This window comes from Phytophthora infestans, genomic scaffold (genome assembly GCF_000142945.1).
Source record: "Phytophthora infestans T30-4 supercont1.41 genomic scaffold, whole genome shotgun sequence".
NCBI classification, from domain to species: domain Eukaryota; phylum Oomycota; class Peronosporomycetes; order Peronosporales; family Peronosporaceae; genus Phytophthora; species Phytophthora infestans.
Genome location: NW_003303718.1, coordinates 67,355 through 85,521, shown reverse-complemented (window position 1 = coordinate 85,521; position 18,167 = coordinate 67,355). Strand labels below are relative to the sequence as shown.

Below are 18,167 nucleotides of genomic sequence, written 5' to 3'. Positions count from 1 at the left end.
GATACAGCGCTGAGACAGGTGCTGACTATTGTGTCCTGCAAAGCTATCTCTTTAGTGTCCCACACCTACAACTTGTTTTTGGTGTCTCTGTCGCCCCCGCTGGCTGCCAGAGTTTGCTTTTCAAAAACCTCAAAATGGCGTTAACATTTAGGGACGGTTCTCTTTAGGATCATGAGTTGTCGCATCTTAATCTTTTCTCTTTTTAGCTTTAGTATTGTCCAATTTGGACACACCTGTTTGGAAATCTCTAACCAACACGACGAGAACGAACACGCAAGCACGTCCAGCTCTAATTTTGAATTTAGAGTTAACGTTAACTCGACAAAGCAGGAGACACGTTCGCAAACTTAGATGGTGGCGGGGTCAATAATGCTCCACTTTTGGTTCGGGTTGTTTGGCGAGCATCCATACAGCTGCAGTTTGTTGCCCTGTGCAGGGTCAGTGTCCAGACAGAAGCCCTGATGTCTCGCATGCTTCAGCTTGCCAGTCTCGCTTTCCAATGTCCACTTCTGGTTGGCCTCATTATCCAAGCAACGGAACACGTGCACAATACCACCGTCCCAAGCCTGGTAGGCGTCCAGGCAGCGGTCACTGCTCTTGGAGCGGACTTGCTGAGTAGCCGAGTCGAAGAACCACACCTGCTGCTCCTGAACGAGCCAGTCGGAAGACTTGCTCGACATGTACACGTTGCCGTCTTTTTCGGACAGTAGTAAGTTGGTGCCAGCGTTTCGGATAGCACGGGGATCCTTCCACCCGATAGTGAGCTGCTGGAAGTTGCTCTTCATGACATCATCCTCCTGGAAAATGCCGAAATCGGCTTCAACCTCCTTGCCACCATTCGTGACTCGCCATTTGGAGTCGAACGCGACGTACCAGTAGTAGTCGAAGTCGTGGGAACGAGCCATCTGGTAGAAGTCCGAGAAAAATTTGGCCTGGTTTTCAGGCGAAGCGACGCCGGCAGCAGGATCCGAGCCACCAGAACTCCAGCCCGTCTCCGAGATGACGACCTTCTTGCCCTTGTTGGCAGCAGCCACACGCAGGTTCTTGAGGCGATCGAGGGTGATGGCAGCACCTTCGTTGAAATCAGCGCGTTCCCAGAAGGAGAACTGGTTGACAGAGACGTAATCCACCGCATCAATGAGCTGTTGGTTGGCGTTATAGATGTCAATAACATCGGCGATACTGACGGGCGTGTTCTTGCCACGACCGCGGATGTAGTCGCGGATTTCCTTCATGTAGCTGATGGCGGTGTCTGCGTTAATTTCCTTGCGGTAAATGGTCTCACTTCCCACGTGAAGACCAATGACGTTGTCGTCGTACAGACCCGAATCAATGAGACTAACCAGCTTGGCCTTCTCCTGAAGAAGGTAATCGTGGCTCTTGGTCGTCCAGACACCTAGGTGCACCTTCAGTCCTGCATTCTTGGCAGCCGGGAGAACGAGTTCGGCTTGATTGCAGTCCACCAGCGAATAGATGCGAACCTTGTCAGTGATACCCTTCAAGGCGTACATGTCTTTCTGCACTTCGGACGCGGTCTTGCACTTGGCGCTGTCAGCAGCCCAATCCGGACCCTTGCGCGAGTTATAGTTGGCGCCGGGCATTTTTACGTTCAGAGCGTCAGCACCACCGCTAAGCATGAGCACCACGGAGGCGACGAGGGTGGGCAGGAAGAGCTTCATATTGAAGGTTAGTGAGCGAATCTACTGGGTGGCGAGGTAAATCTCCGCAGAGCCTGTGACGCCTTGCAGAGGAAATGAATAGTGACTCCTCACGGCTTCTGGTGTTAGACAGAGTAGAGCAACGTCGGGCCCAGCCCACAGGAAGCTCCGCACAGACGATTGGCATCATAGCAGTGCGCCATTGGCACGTGTGGCAGTGATTGCCGCAAGCTGGATTTGATTAACTATTTCCAATATAAAATGATTTGTAAAAGTCAATCAAGATTCTTTGTTGACTTTAATCTAATGATAAGCGTTATATTTGTTCTAGCGTACCTTGATTACAATACTCAGCCGAATACGGTACTTGTATGTAGAGGCGTATGTCAGAAACTTTCACCAACCGAGACTGTCCTCGTCTGTTTGCAACAAACAGCCAACGGATTGACGGATTGTAAACGGCTTCTCCCTTTATTTCAAAGGTTTTTTTTTTCTGGCACCGGTATGCACCTGCAATTTACTTCAAGTTGTATGATACCACTTGCTGTGCGATACGCGTTCTGACTACGAATTGAAACAAGTGGTGAAGATGGCCTATTAATACAGTCGTCAGGGCAGACTTCACTTGGGGTGAAGCTTCACTAGGTGAAGCTGAAACCCGTTCCAGCTTCATGTAAAAGGGAACGCCCCGGCGATATTAATAGAAGGACAGCACATGCATGCGACTCGGTTTTTTTTCTGTAAGTACATTTACCACTGACGATTGCGAGCGTACAGTAACTGTGCGACGTTTTGCTGTGGGGCCAACAACAGTTGTTGGCCCCACAGCAAAACGTCGCACTCGTAGCATCGAAATCACGTCTGGGCAAAGCCTCTTTTTTGCCAAAGAGGCTCGATATAGGGAGATGGACGCGTTACTGCAGCGAGGAGTTACCATAAGCCAGTACAACAGTACTAGATCAGATGAACCCTTCGGAAATCCCTTCTCTTGGATTACCTTCACACAGGAATACAGAATCGGGGTACGAAGTCAAGCAGTTAATAGTATTAACTTAATACACTCCTGGACACAATTATACGGCCACCTCGTCGAGCCCATAACTCAGTCAATTTTTATTATTTGACGGGGCGGTTTTCACACAAGTTGCAAAACATGCTTCAAAATAGCAAGGATGTGCTAACGCTCGCGGTTTTGCACTTTATAGGGAGGCTCACATACAAAAAAGAGATTTGTCAGGCTGGACACAATTTACGGCCACCATCGGCCCAATACGAAAACCTATATAAAATAAAACATATGTCATTTTGGCTGACTAGAAATTTGTATGGACTGAGTTACTAAGGGCGATTGAATGGACACTAGGGATCGAGAGCTCAAAGTAGTTGCATGGGCGTGTACACAATACTGTTATATGTAACGTGTTGTACTCGCACCTCTGCTTGATCGATATTGATGGAGAATTTTTAAATGTAAGATCGCGACGACTACACGGTGTTCTCCATATGATCTGCTACAGTAAAAAAAATGCGGATGGGCCTATTGACACTAGCTAAAAGTTCTCCATCAATATCGATCAAGCAGAGGTGCGAGTACAACACGTTACATATAACAGTATTGTGTACACGCCCATGCAACTACTTTGAGCTCTCGATCCCTAGTGTCCATTCAATCGCCCTTAGTAACTCAGTCCATACAAATTTCTAGTCAGCCAAAATGACATATGTTTTATTTTATATAGGTTTTTGTATTGGGCCGATGGTGGCCGTAAATTGTGTCCAGCCTGACAAATCTCTTTTTTGTATGTGAGCCTCCCTATAAAGTGCAAAACCGCGAGCGTTAGCACATCCTTGCTATTTTGAAGCATGTTTTGCAACTTGTGTGAAAACCGCCCCGTCAAATAATAAAAATTGACTGAGTTATGGGCACTCGACGAGGTGGCCGTATAATTGTGTCCAGGAGTGTAGAGAGGTTTCGCAATGCCCTTTTCCGATTCCCTCACACAGTCTACAGGAATAGGACTGAGGACGACCAAACAAAACTGAAATTTATGCAACTGATATTACTCCCACAAAAAATCCCGTCAAACCGATAGATTTAGTTCGTGTCGTGTACCACTCAGAATCTTCATTCTTGTCCCAGCTGTCACGGTGTACAGTTAGATGGTGGATTAAGGATGCTGGCTGACTGCCTGCAGAAGGTCTACTCACTCCAGACTCTCCGGACCACGTCCAAGCAAGCTGGACCTACGACCAAGACAGTGACGTTCCAAGTGTGAGGTCGTGAAGCAGCTGGTCGTGGCGGGAACTGGAGCTGGACCGCCACACACGAGGGATCTGCGGAAAGGTAAGGAGCTCTGAAAGCTCTTAGCGAGGTGAAATGAGGAGGTCAGTAGTGGATTTCCTTCTAACAAACAACACAAGAATATATCAACTCTTACATTACTATCCCAAGTAGCGTCGCTAATACTACTACCGCCTACGTCGGCCCAAGATACTCACGACCCCGATAAGAGGAAGACCGCGACAATTTGGTGGAGAAGCAGGGTATCTTCTAGCCGAATTTTGTAGGAGTACAAGCATGAAAAGAAGCCTTGACAACGGAGTGTCAAGGAAGAAGAAGAGAGAAGTGGGAAATGGATGAGTGCTCAAGGATGGTCCGGCGTGGGACTTGGAGTCAGTGAAGGGGTAGGAGGATGGGCTCCTCCGTTGGAAACGGAGCCCGTGGGGATCCTTGAGGAGGAAGAGGAAGCGCGCGCTGAGAGAGCTGCTGACGGCGGCACGCCGCAGAGACTTCAAGGAAGGGAACGCCCGGGAGATGGCGGGGGACGTGGCATGCCGCAGCGAGCTGATCCCGAGACAGGAAGGCACAAGACAAGAGCGGTCCACGTGGAAGGCGAGGACATGTTCGACGTGGCGTCTCCGTCTCCAGGACGAGAAGGACGGTTGATTCTGTGTCTGGAACGCCTCAGGGTGGACAGATGTCCAACACAGTCCTTGAGCAGTGGGCACATCAACCGGCGCCCAGCGAAGGAACGACGCCTGCAAGGACGACGACGGGTACGCCCTTGGACGCTTCGGTGATGGACTCGGGAGGTCGTCGCGAGTTGGGGTTCGCCTTGGATCGGAGTCGTCCCTCCTTGCAACCGATGGACAACTCTAGAAGAGACGCGCCCCTGGTCACGTCAGCGTACGGACAGCCCAACAACAGCGTGCCAGGCCAACAAGGAAGCAGAAGTGCTCCAGGAGTTACACCTGTTGTTGCTGGAACACCTACGCGAGCGTACGTACCTGGTGGAAGTCGAGGAGCGAAGCCTATTCAATCGATGAGAACGCCGACGAGAGGAAGTGGAACGCCGACGACGGACCCAGCCTTACAGGCTCTCATCATGGACGGTCTCGCCCAATTGCTACAGAGGGCTGGAGTGACGAATGGAACGCCGGTGCCGTCTCCAAGACCTCAAGCTACAGGACACGTGCCACATACCGTGCCGACGCCGACCCGACCAGTGACGTCTTCAGTGATGGGGTACCAAGGACCTATGACCCCGAGGATGAGGAATCAAACGCCGGTTTCGACACCTAGCCGAATGCCGATGGCGGCTATCCTTCGTATGGAGGTGTGTCAATTCCAACGGCTGGATCCACGTGGAACGCTGGAGGTGGTGGAACGCCCCAAAGGAGTGCATTCTACCCTCCCTTCCAACCGCCAATGACGTCGACACCTGGGTGGGCTACTGCTGGAACGATCCCCGCGTGGTCTGCAGCGTCTGCACGGCTGACACCTACCAGCCCCAGAAGCGGAACGTACGGATTGCCGTTCCAGAGAACGTCTCCTATGAATGTGGCGACGTTCCAGGGACGAGCAGGAGCGCTAGGACAAAAAGGGAGCGTGGGTGCTCAGGGAGGAAGGTACGCACCTAACGCAGTACCTCCGCAAGGGCAAGTAACGAGTCCGTACTACGACCAAGGAGTCCGCAATGGCTCGCACGGGTCAGGGAGAGGCGCTCAGCGGGACGTTCCGATTATTAGTATCCCGACGGAATTGCGGAGCGCAGTGAAAGTTATCGTTCCATTCTACTCAGAGACGACCACGTATGAGAGAGCGGTCGCGTTCTGGCGTTCCTTCGAGAAATGTACGCTCGGGTATGGACGACCAAATGCGGTTGGCAGCCTTTCGAGCTGGCCAGTTCGTCGTTCGATAGGGCAAGTTGGGTCAGGAATGGTGGTACAAATGCGAGGATCAACCGATTTTGAAACCCTGCCACGTTTGAGATTCCACAACCGCTTCATCTTTCAGACGCCAGCCCAGTTGTGGAGCCGACTCAAGGCCGCTAGGAGAAACTACGGCGAATCTGCGGAAGAGTGGGGCGACAGGATCATCACGATGTGCGAGTACCCAGACTATCACGAGCCTCGTATGCAGTACGAATGCTTCTCGACGGGTAAGGAACAAGAAGATGCGGGCCGTTTTGAACGCGAACTTAGCTGCGTCGATCCAGGAAGCGTGCGCTTTATTGTTGTACAGGAATATGCACCTCCCTGTGGAAGAAGAGGACGAGTTTGCGGATAGTGGAACGACGCTGAGGAACGTGAGCGCGGTGACGTCCACGCAGTCGCAGATGCTCCAGCAGCTTCAACAAATGAACCAGTTCATGCTGAAGCAGCAGCAGAATCCTGGAGCGTCACAAGGGTTCGTTGGCGCCGTGGCCCCTACGAACGTTCCAAGTACTGGCGTTCCAACTCCGAATGGGAACGTGGCTGGCGCACCGCTTGCACCTCTTCGCATCCGACTAGGGCCTGACACGCGTACCACGGAAGGAGAAGTGGTTTGCGGACGCTGTGGACGTGAGACGTGTCCCCGTGGACAAGGCCGTTGCAATCGGTGTAACGAACTTGGACACTACTCGATGGCGTGCAGCTGGCCAAGACCCCAAGGGAATCACCGGAACGGAGAGCGACGCCAAGCGAAATGTCTGCTGTGTGGTAAGGCGGGTCACCTGGTGGCGAGATGCCCGAGCCTCGATACTTTGCGAAGAATGATGCAGAGCGTGGCCGCCGAGAGCGTGACTGCACCCGCTGGTACGTCCCAACAATGAAGGGGGCAGGAGGAAGGGGAAGGAAGTGTCGCTCCTTCCTCTTGCCTGGTTGGCGACACGAAGAGAGATGAGGGTTCAGCGCGACGGGACTTGCCGGGTGGACATCAGAGGGCTCTCAGTAGAGGTGTGATGAACGATGAAGGCGCTCGTGACGTTCCAGTCACGAGCGTAACGACGAAAATTGTGGAAACTAAAAGTGGAACAAGCAGAGAGAGCAGTCCGACGAAGCGGACTGGACTGAAACAAAACGAGAAGATTAAGGGCTCTACGGAGAGGCCCGCACGAGACGGAGTGGTCGCTGAGGTAGCAACGGAACGTTTCTCTGCGAAGCTAAACTATGAAAACGGAGCAACGGAACGTTCTAAGTTGGTGGAAGACGTCAGTAAGGGAGCAACGGAACGCCCCGAGACTAAGTCGGACGCCGAAGAGAAGTGCCAAGAGAGTGAGGAGGTGGAGACGCTGTCCACCCGCTCAAAGCAGTACGAAGGAGCTCTCGAAACGATCACGGAGGACGCATCTGGCGCCAGGTCAAGTCAGTTCTCGGCAGTCATTGGACAAGTGAGCACAGGTCAAGAAAGGACAGAAGCTCAGAAGGCCGAGGAGGACGAAGAACGTACTAAGGGGAAGGATTTGACGCAGCACTACGAACGCTTGTTTACCGACGACGAGCTGGACATGCTCGAGCACGGTGGCAGCCAGGTAGTGAAGAATGAACCCGAGGAGTACGAGAAGGAACTGGAAGAACGATTGTTCCCGATGAACGAAGACGAGGTGCGGCTACGTGCCAAGCGGAACGCGGATGAACAAGGGAAGCCGACACTCGCGGAAATGAGTGCCGAGCTTGGGATACCGAAAGACGTGTTGGAACGTACCCGGGAGGTCTCATTTGGAGATCTCGGAACGCCAGCGTATTGGCCGGACTGGTACACTCACACGCTAGAGACGTCGACTGAAGCGAAACGTGCCAATCGAGACTTCAAGGATGTCGGAGGGACGGGAGAGAAGTCGACGACGGTCGTTGGTTCCGTTACGACGGACGAGGACGAACGTAAGGGTTGTACGGGGATGTCTAAGGACGCGCTGGAGAACGAGTTCGTGCAGAACGTTTGTGTCGAACTCGAGAAGGACTTCGTGCCAATCTCGGAACTCCCTGCGGAGGAGAAGGGAACGTTACCATTTCAGTGGCATTCCATAATTCGTAACCGAGTGTACGAACTCCTCAAATAAGAGCGGAACGCTACCTTCCTGAGAGCGGGGGGAACGGTGATGCTGAAGACGACATCCCTCCCTTGCGCGACAAAGAGAACAGAGTTAGAGAGAGAGAGGAGGACTCGTTCCGAGAATACCTCGTTGAAGTGGGTGGAACGCTGACTAAGACGTTCCAAAATCGAGCGTTGGCCTTGGCGCGAGACTATTTCGGGACAGAAGCTTCCGTTATTCGCGACAAGCTGTGCGACAGACGAGAGAAGACGTCGAAAATAGTGGCTGTGACCGTTGGGACAAGTTCCAGGAAGAGGGTGACTTTTGGTGCGACTATTGAGGACGGAGATCCCAAAATAGGAGAAGAGGAGCCCGAAGTCTATTTCTTAAACGTGAGAAGAGCTCCCAAGCCGCGAAGAAGCCCTGGGCTGCGCGAAGTGAGCGGCGATGATGTCTTCGACGACGGTGAAAGTGTCGTGCCGGATGGCAAGCGTGTCATCTGCAGCGTTGGGGGTGTGCAAGCGCTGTCGGACGGCTTTATTGATTGCTGCCCGTCCGAAATGCTGGCTGATACAGGTGCGGTTGCCAGTCTTGTCGACAAACGCGTGCTGAGGCGTCTCGGTCGAGCCTCTGAACCTCTACGACCTTATACTGGGGGCTTGGATAGTGTCTCGGGGCACAAGATTCGCGTTAGTGGGGTTATCGACTTGCCCGTCACGCTTGGAACGCTGGAGAAAACGCGTCCTTTCGTCGTGACCGATCACTTGTTTTTAGACGCTATTCTCGGAACGGACTCGCTAAGGGCGTTCCGCGCGGTGATTGACCTCGAGGAGCAGTCGATTACACTGAAAGAGACGGGAGACGTGATCCCGTTGGGTGCGACAAGAGTAGAAGAAACCTACGCGGCTACGATATCGTCGACGGTGCGTTTGGAACCCGGACGTCAGGCCTTAGTGAGATCGAGCGTTCGCGAAACGATGAAGGACCACTCAGCTGTGTTGGTCGAGGGCGTTCCCGGAACGGACGAGTCTTTGAGAGTCGCGAGGACGTTGTGTACCGTGACGGATGGAAAGGTATTTGTCGAAGTATGTAATGCTTCCGCGGAAGAGGTAGAGATCAAGTCTGGCGCGTACGTTGCTGCTGTAACCATCGTTCCCAAGTCGGCGTTCGCAACTAGCGTTTCTAAGTCAGATGAAACGACGAGGAACGTAAGTGCAGTGCTGAACACGACGAAAAAGAACGTGACGGACAGAAGTAAAACGATAGAGGCTGAGAAGAGTGCCGCCATGGACGACAGCGAGGAGGACGACTTCGAAGTGGACTTTGAAGACTCGTCACTCGGAGAAGAACAGAGGGGTCTCTTCGCGAAGATGTCGAAGGACCTAAGGGACTTATTCGTTGAAACTTCTATGAAGCCTGGGAGGACGGACCTGCTACGATTCAGTATTGACACCGGAGATCACGCGCCTATTAAACAGCCTCCGTACATAGTGTCGAAAGCTGAAGGAGATGTCATGGAAGCCGAAATTCAAGAGTACCTGGATCTCGGACTTATCAGACCGTCGACAAGCCCGTGGGCCAGTCCTGTGTTGATGATACGGAAGCCTGATGGTGGCGTAAGATTCTGCATCGATTATCGGAAACTAAACGCTGTGACCGTGATGGACAGTCACCCAATGCCTTTGATCGACGACATCCTGGACGTTCTGGGGAACGCGAAACTTTTCTCCACTATGGACATCGCTTCGGGATATTGGAACGTTCTAATGGATCTCGACAGCGTGGAAAAGACGGCTTTCACGAGGAAATCGGCCTCTACGAGTAGTTGGTCATGCCGTTTGGCTCGTGTAACGCCGTGCCTGCATTTGAGCGACTGATGGAGAACGTTCTCGTTGAATTCAAGTGGAGGACGTGTATCGTCTACTTAGACGACTGCGTTGTCTTCAGTGACGACTTTCCGACCCATTTGATTCGAGTACGCCAGGTCCTGGAACGTTTCCGAACGGCAGGGTTCAAGCTGTAGATGAAGAAGTGTCATTGGGGACGTGAGCAAGTGGCGTTCCTAGGGCATATCGTGACTCAGACTGTAATCCTACCGAACCCTGAGAAGGCAAAAGCGGTCATGAACATCGAGAGACCGCATGACTTGCACACGGTTAGAGCATTCCTGGGTCTGATAAGCTACTTTCGACGCTACATGCCCTCGCAGTCGTCGTCCCATCTGAAATCGACGTCCTTCTGCTTCAAGCGTTTCAGCGGCGCAGAAATCGCAGCGAATCCCGGCGCGTTCCGACAACTACAACGAGCACTAGTGAAGCCACCGATACTGGTGTATCCAGACTTTAAGAAGAGGTTTAAGCTCTATGTCGATTCGTCACACTTAGCAGTGGGAGCATGTCTGATGCAAGAGGTCGACCAGAGAGACAGGGCGATCACGTACACGAGTAAGATGCTGGTTGGATCACAGCGGAGCTGGGTTAACAAGACAAGTGGAACGACAGAAATTGAGTGCTGGGGAATCATGTGGTCGACACGCAAGTTCCGGTGCTATCTGAGTCACGCGGAATTTGATCTGTACACAGACCATCAAGCTCTCACGTGGATCTTCGGCGAGACAACAAGAACGTCAAACGCCAAGTTGGCACGATGGGCCATGGAGCTGTCGCAGCTACGGTTTAAGATATACCACAAGTATGGAACGTCGATGGGACACGCTGATGGTTTGTCGAGGCTGTATCACCGACCGGATGCTGGTATTGTTAGTGCAATCAGAATGGCGGACCTTTTCAACAACAGTGCAGTGAGGAAGAGACTCCTGACTTACAAGTGCCGACTTCAGACGAAATGCAGACTCGATCGGGAACGCAAGTCTTAAACGGAACGCTGGATAGGAACGTCACTGACGTTCCTATCCCAGTCGGGGAGCCTGCCGAGACTACGGATCCTAACGGAAAGACCGAGAGAAGTAACCAACAGACAGAGGATGCGCCCGTAGCTGTCGAGCCTCTCACGCAAGCAGATCAGGAAGAAGACTCGCAAGGGAGGGCTCTACAGGCGAACTCATCACCGATTGACGTGTTTGGGTTAGATTACGACAAGTTTGTTGCTGAACAAGAACGTGTGCCCTGGCTGCGAGCACTGAAGGCGTTCCTGAAAGATGGAGCCTTGGCCCTTGATCCACAACTGAGAGTGAGTGTGCTGAAGATATCTCCGCACTACTTGATTCGAAACGGAGTTCTGGCACGTCTCGTACATCTAGGAGCACGTGCCGGTCCAGCCAGAACTGTGTGCGCTCCAACTGTCCCGTTACCGTGTATAGAAACGGTCCTGCATCTTCTCTGCTCACTTAGGGAGAACGAAGACGACGGACAAGGTGAGACGCCACGTGTATTGGCATGGGTGGAGGAAGGACGTGATCGAGTACGTGCGTGAATGTTCTATCTGCAGTGGAGGAAAGGGACATAGACCTTGGAGAGCTGGGCTGATGCAACGGATGCCAGTTCAGGACTTGTCTGGCCCGTTCTCGCTACTCGTAGTCGACGCAATTGGACCATTGGTCGTCACGCCTCGTGGAAACAAGTACATCCTGGTGTTTGTGGACTATCTCACAAGATGGGTCGAGGCATTTGCGGTCACTTCGTTGGACACGATCTCGTTTGTGAACGCAATGATAGAGGGCGTTATCTGCCAACATGGAGTACCGGAACATCTACTAAGTGATCGTGGTTCCAACTTCACGTCCAATCTGGCCAAGTCACTGTATCAGACGTTGGGGATTAAAAAGTTGTTCGGAGCGGCGTACCACCCGCAGACACAAGGTCTGGTGGAACGTTTCAACGGAACGTTGATGGGGATGCTACGTATGTTCGTGAACGAGACGCAGATGGATTGGGACGTGTACCTGCCAAGGGTCCTATTTGCGTACCGGACGGCATATCACGAAGGCCTCGGCGACACCCCGTTCATTAGTCTGTACGGACGTGATCCTGTGCTACCTATTGACTTGGCGCTCCTATACACGGGAAGGGACTGGAAGAGTAATGAAGTTGCGACGTACCGCCGGAAATTGAATCGCTCGTTGCGTGACTCGCGTCGTCTTGTGGAACGACAACTACTCAAGGCTCAGGATCGACACGAGCAGAGGCTGAACAACCAAGTGAAGGTGACATATGCAGAAGGAGACGCTGTCTGGGTGTACCCGTACTTTAGAGCCCGAGTAAGGGAACGCAGGACGAAGAAGCTGGCGTTCTCCTGGCACGGTCCCTACCGTGTTGTTGGCCAAGTCGGGGAGAACGCCTACAAGATCGCGATTCCGACGCACCCGAACAAGGTCGTCACAGTAAACGTTAGCCGTCTGAAGCGTTTTCAAGGACGCTGGAGCAGACCCTACGCAGACGAGAAGCCTGACAGAGTCGAAGAAGAAGAGGATGAGGACGGTACAGGTCCATTGGACGTCGAGGACTTGCCGTCGACGAGCTTTGTGGAACGTCTCTCGATTGGCGAAGAAGAAACTGCGTTCTCGGGAGTGTCGTCGCCGATAGTGGACGTGATCGCGAAGAGAGTCGGAAAGCGTGAGCTGCAGTATCTCGTACTCACCGCCACGCATGAGACGTTCTGGTTGTCTCGAGCGGCGTTGGCACCGGAGTTTGGAGCGATGATACGTGCCTTTGAGGACGCAGATCGGAAGAAAAGAGGTCTACCGGAGTTGCGTCGGAACGTCAGATTGGTCGAAGCCAATGCTGATGTCGACGATGCTGAGGTGTTGTTCTAGCTGGCAACGGGAGCCGGTTAGAATGCGTGCAGTTGTGGGACTGCACGGGAGTGTTTGGGGCTCGCTGAGACTCAATACACTGAGTGACGTGTGCATATTTTTATTTTGGAACGACCACGAGTTGTTCTTTGGGTTTTACGGAGTTGGATATTTTGGGAACGTCAAGCGTCTACGAAGACAGAAGGGCGTCGGGTTGGAACGCGAGGAAGTTTGTGACGAGTCAGGTTGGAAAAAGACGAAGCATTTAAAGGAGGACTCATTGGAGATGGGAGCGAGGAACCAACAGAGGAGAGACAAGCCAAGACGGCGGAGAAACGACGGAACGTTACGGTTAAGTGTCAAAAGGAAAGATAGCTTCCTAGCGTGGAGCGACTGCGACACATGCAGGCCGAAGGAACGTCGTCTGGAGTACGGAGCGAGAGTCCGAATGGAACGTCACGTGGGAACGTTCCCGATCTGACCGTGGAAGACACCGTGCGACAGGCTCCGGGCGATGTGGCTCGGCGAGGGCACCGAGCGTCAGTCGGGGAGAATTGTCACGGTGTACAGTTAGATGGTGTACTAACGATGCTGGCTGACTGCCTGCAGAAGGTCTACTCACTCCAGACTCTCCGGACCACGTCCAAGCAAGCGGGACCTGCGACCAAGACAGTGACGTTTCAAGTGTGAGGTCGTGAAGCAGCTGGTCGTGGCGGGAACCGGAGCTGGACCGCCACACACGAGGGATCTGCGGAAAGGTAAGGAGCTCTGAAAGCTCTTAGCGAGGTGAAATGAGGAGGTCAGTCGTGGATTTCCTTCTAACAAACAACACAAGAATATATCAACTTTAACATTACTATCCCAAGTAGCGTCGCTAATACTACTACCTCCTACGTCGGCCCAAGATACTCACGACCCCGATAAGAGGAAGACCGCGACACAGCTATCCACGAAGAACCGCTTCTAGCGTACCTCATTGCCAATGACCACCCGGAGCGCCCCGTTATTCCCGACATTCGCTTCGACATCGCCTCTCTTACAGACGCCAACTGCAGCGATGCTGCCGTAGCTTTAGCGTCAGAGGAAGACGTTCGACTCAAAGAGTCACTAATACTAAGTTCCTTATCCAAAGGACACATACAGCCCAAGACCAGGGCTCAAAGTTAATACCTTAACTTTTATGCTTCAAAATCAGAAGTGTTTTATTTACTATTATTGCGGCCAAGCCGCCTAGGGGTAAATGTATCTCTTTAACAATCTAGCATAGTTAAATCTAATCAAATGCATAGCGTGTGGCTTTCAGCTAACGTACTGAGAGACCTTGTTAACTCTCCAACTTATGTACTGAGATTTTGTTAACTCTGCGGGTACTTCGTACCCCTGTGTGTTCCACACCATATAACCCCGTTACACTCTCCCTCACTAAGATGAGAACATTCCGTTCTCGAACTTTCCTCAGCGAGGTCACGTCGACGGAGGTCACTAGACCTCACCTCTGCGTTCTGCAGCTCCACAAACGCGTTCGCATCCTTGATGCCCGGCACTTCCACTCCGGCCCACGGCCCAACGTCTCCAGCGCGTCACGCCGCCCCTGCCTCGTCGGTCCCAGACCCCCAACTGCTCTCCGCAACTGCTCCAAGAGCATCTTCGTCTCTTTCGGTGGCAGAGTACCACCAAGAGTATCGCCGTCGACACGGTCAACGCTCCATGAGCCGTCAACAAGAAGAGAGCAAAGCTCAAAGCTTGTCAGAGCTGCGGGCGCCGCCCAGAGGGAACGATGTTCGGTTCTCGGAACTTGAAGAGGGCGAAGTCGATTACGACGAGCCCATGGGTAGTGAGGATCACTCCAACCCAACCTCTCCGAGATCGCACACTGGTGCCGCGTCTTCCCCAGCTTCCTCTGTGAGGTCTAGCCGCTCAACGGCGCGTTCTCAAACAAGAAGAGACCTGCGGACACCGCATCCGTTCTCTGAACGTTCGAATCCGACTCGCTCGCTGCGCGATGCGCCACCGCTATCGTCGCGGTATGACGAGGAAGATCGATACGATCACAACGTCATTACGAATGACCTGGACGAGGCCCTAGGCCGTCAGCTGTCCAATGAGCAGCGCTCGCAGTCGTTCCGACCTGTGGTCCGACCACTTGTTCTAACGTCACGCCGTGACTACGGCTTCCAGCCGCGGAACCCTGCCGAAGCGGCCCGCCTCGCGTCGCAGCAGCCGCTGAACACGTACACGTGTGGGCCTGCGGCCTCGACCGCTGATGAGCAAGTGCAACGGCACCGGCTCCAAGAGCGATATCTGACTCCACAAGTCACAGCTCCTCAGGAGTATCAGGCGCGCCTGCAGATGCAGCTCAACCGCCAACCAGCTCCCTCTATGCGAACCATTCCGCTTGTTCTCAACCCTGGGGAATCCCAGCGTGCTTATGAAGCACAATTCCGAAGCTGGGTGGAGGGAGCTCGACGGCTCTCCTCCTACAATGCTCTTCGAGCAAGTTTCTTTGAAACTGATATTCGTCTTGAGAGACGTTCGCGCTTAGACTTCGCTAGGTCGAAAGCACGTCGACGAACAATGGGACCCCGTCCCCATCACCTCGAGGTGTCACCACCTCTTGCTCATACTGCGAGCGCCGCTCATTCCTATGAGCCGGCTGCTCCAGCCACTGGTCGGAGCTTGAGCTCAGCCACCGACCTGTCATCCCCGCGTTCTAGCGGCGGGAAGCGCTCGGCGCCTGACGACGCGGTCGTACGCCGTAGCGGCGGGGCAGTGAGTGTGCCCGATCAAAAGCGTCGACGGCGTCAGGGCAGTCCTGCCGGAAGTGTTTTGTGAGTGAGGATAACCCCTCCATTTCACAAGGTACTGAGTACGACCCTGGCGCCTGCGCCTCGCCACCAGGCGTTCCACATGGAAGTGGAGCTCGCCGTGCTCGTCGAGCAGAGCAGGAGGAGGCCGAGCCTCAGCTGGACTCTCGCGTCGCGAGTCGCAGCGACGTGTTCGCGCTGGAGCAGCGTGTGGGCTCTCTGAACCAGTATCTCCATGATACGACTGACTCTCTGAGTCGCCTTGCAGATGGTCTCGATGAGACGAAGCACCGCGTGGACTGGTTTGAACAACCACAGTCGGTTCAGAACCGAGTCGCGGACCTTGAGCGTCAAGTCGCTCAGCTGCAAGGTCAGATCGACTTGCTGTTGCGTCGTGTGGCCCCGCCACCTGCTGTCGCTCAGCCTGCCGTGGTTCGGCCTTCCGTTGTTGCGCAGCCTGTCGTGGCCCAGCCACCGTTGGCGCCAACGCCTCCGCGCTCACCTGAGCAGGGTCCTGATACGGCTTGAATAAGCCAACGTAGAAGACTGGATGCGTGCGCATCTTCTTCGGAAGGTTAAGCGTATACGCTAGGCCCTTCTTGGCCACGACCTTGAACGGTCCTATGAACTGTGGTCTCAATTCTGTCTTAAAGACTGCAGACACTGCATGAGTAGGTAGGTTTTTTGCATTTAATAAAACTTGGTCTCCGACCTCAAACCTTTCTTCATTGCGTCTGCCTTTGGCATCTGCATGTTCTTTTTGCATGTCTTGGTTTTCAGCCATAGCGTCGCGTATTTGACGCATTACGCTCAGTCTCAAACGGACAAAGTCATCGACTTGCTTGCGAACCGCAACAGGGCTGACATCAGCTAGCCGCTCGGCTATCCCTCCCCCACCAAGCCCTGAGCCACTGCGTGGCGGCGTCAGTGGGACGCGAGGGTTAACCAAGCCGTTCACATAGAACGGAGTGTAGCCTGTCGAGGCGTGCACTGCATTATTTAATGCGAACTCAACGAGTGGGAGCATCTGGCTCCAGCGTTTTGGCGCCTCAGCGCATACGCTTCGGAGGGTATCCTCCACAACGCGATTCACGCGTTCGGTTTGACCATCGGTCTGCGGATGGTCCGTCGTGGACATGTCCAAACGAGTGCCGAGCACTCTGAAGAGGGACGTCCAGAACTTCGCAGTGAAGCGCGGATCTCGATCCGAGACAATTGCCTCAGGCAAGCCATGTTGGCGAAAGACTCGGTCTAAAAACAGCAAAGCTGTACCTTCACCATCAATGGTGTCCGGCACTGCCGCTAAGTGAGCCATCTTGCTCAATCGGTCTACAAAGACCACTATACCTGTGTTTCCCGCCTTATCCTTGGGAAGGCCAAACACAAAGTCCATACTCATGGACTGCCAACATCCCTTGGGGACAGGCAAACTCGCCAATGGCGCTGCCGTGCTCGGCGCGGACTTTGTCCGTTGACACGTCTTACACGTGCGTACATAGGTGCCGACCCACTTATACATCTTAGGCCACCAGTACATCGAGCTCACCAAGCCATAGATCTTCTCCCGATCTAAGTGCCCGCCCACGGGCGTATCATGAACCTCATAGAGGATTCGATACTTTAGATCCTCATCATGAGGAACGACTAAACGAGGGTTATCCTCAGAGTCGGTGCTGTAGTATAGCAGGCCGCCATCGAGTGAGTATCGATGCAGCCTCGCGCGTAAACGCCCAGACAATTCCTTGTCAGAGTCTTTAAACTCTTCGCTCCCAAGAGCCCGTAGCAGCGCTACGCACATGTCGTCTTGTGCATACGCTCCGCGTATCAAGTCAGGCACTGACGACGTCACTGTCGTGACATGAGCTAACTCGTAGTCCGGCCTGCGCGAGAGCGTATCGGCCACTACATTAAGCCGCCCCGGCTTGTACTTCACCTCGAAGTTATACTCGGCAAAGAAGGAAAGCCATCTTGCCATTCTCTGAGAGAGATGAGGTGCCTGTGTCGCAGTGCGTAACGACGCATGATCAGTAAAGATCACAAAAGGCTTAGAGCCTAGCAGGTGTACCCTGAATTTGACTAGAGCATACTTCATTGCAAGTAGCTCTTTGTCATGAACTGGATAGTTCTTCTCTGCAGCTTTAAGCTGGCGAGACTCAAACGCGATCACGCGTTCACGCCCTTCGGCGTCTGCTTGTAGTAAAGCACAACCGATTGCAAAATCGGAGGCGTCACAGACGACGCTAAACGGACTATCCGGGTCCGGTAGCGCAAGGACCGGAGCCTGGAGAAGGCTCTCCTTCACAGCCTCAAAGGCTCCGTCGTGCTCGACGTTCCAGCACCATGGTGCGTCCTTCTTAAGGAGATCTGATAATGGCCGAGCCATCTCCGCGTAGTTCGCACTGTACTTGTGCAAGTAATTGGCTAAGCCTAGCCACTTGCGTAAGTCTTTTTGGTTCTTGGGAACCGGCCAGTCCACGATGGCCTTGACTTTGGCAGGATTTGCCCGTAAGCCACGCTTCTCAATGAAGCACCCGAGGAAAGATATTTCCTCCGCGCCAAAGACGCACTTGTCCAAGTTGGCATACAACTTATTGGTGCGCATGCACTCGAGCACCGCTCGCAAGTGGTCAATGTGGTTATCCACGTCTGACTTTCCGTG

At 53.4% G+C, this 18,167-nt stretch overlaps 1 protein-coding gene across 1 annotated transcript; it reads right to left on the bottom strand.

The window, feature by feature from the left end:
- Positions 1–347: 347 nt before the first annotated feature.
- On the bottom strand, positions 348–1,679 carry PITG_15980 (glycoside hydrolase, putative; the record flags this gene model as incomplete). Its single annotated transcript, XM_002897722.1, has 1 exon — positions 348–1,679. The coding sequence occupies one exon, from the start codon at positions 1,677–1,679 to the stop codon at positions 348–350; it is 1,332 nt and encodes a 443-aa protein (XP_002897768.1).
- Between the last annotated feature and the right edge of the window lie 16,488 nt (positions 1,680–18,167).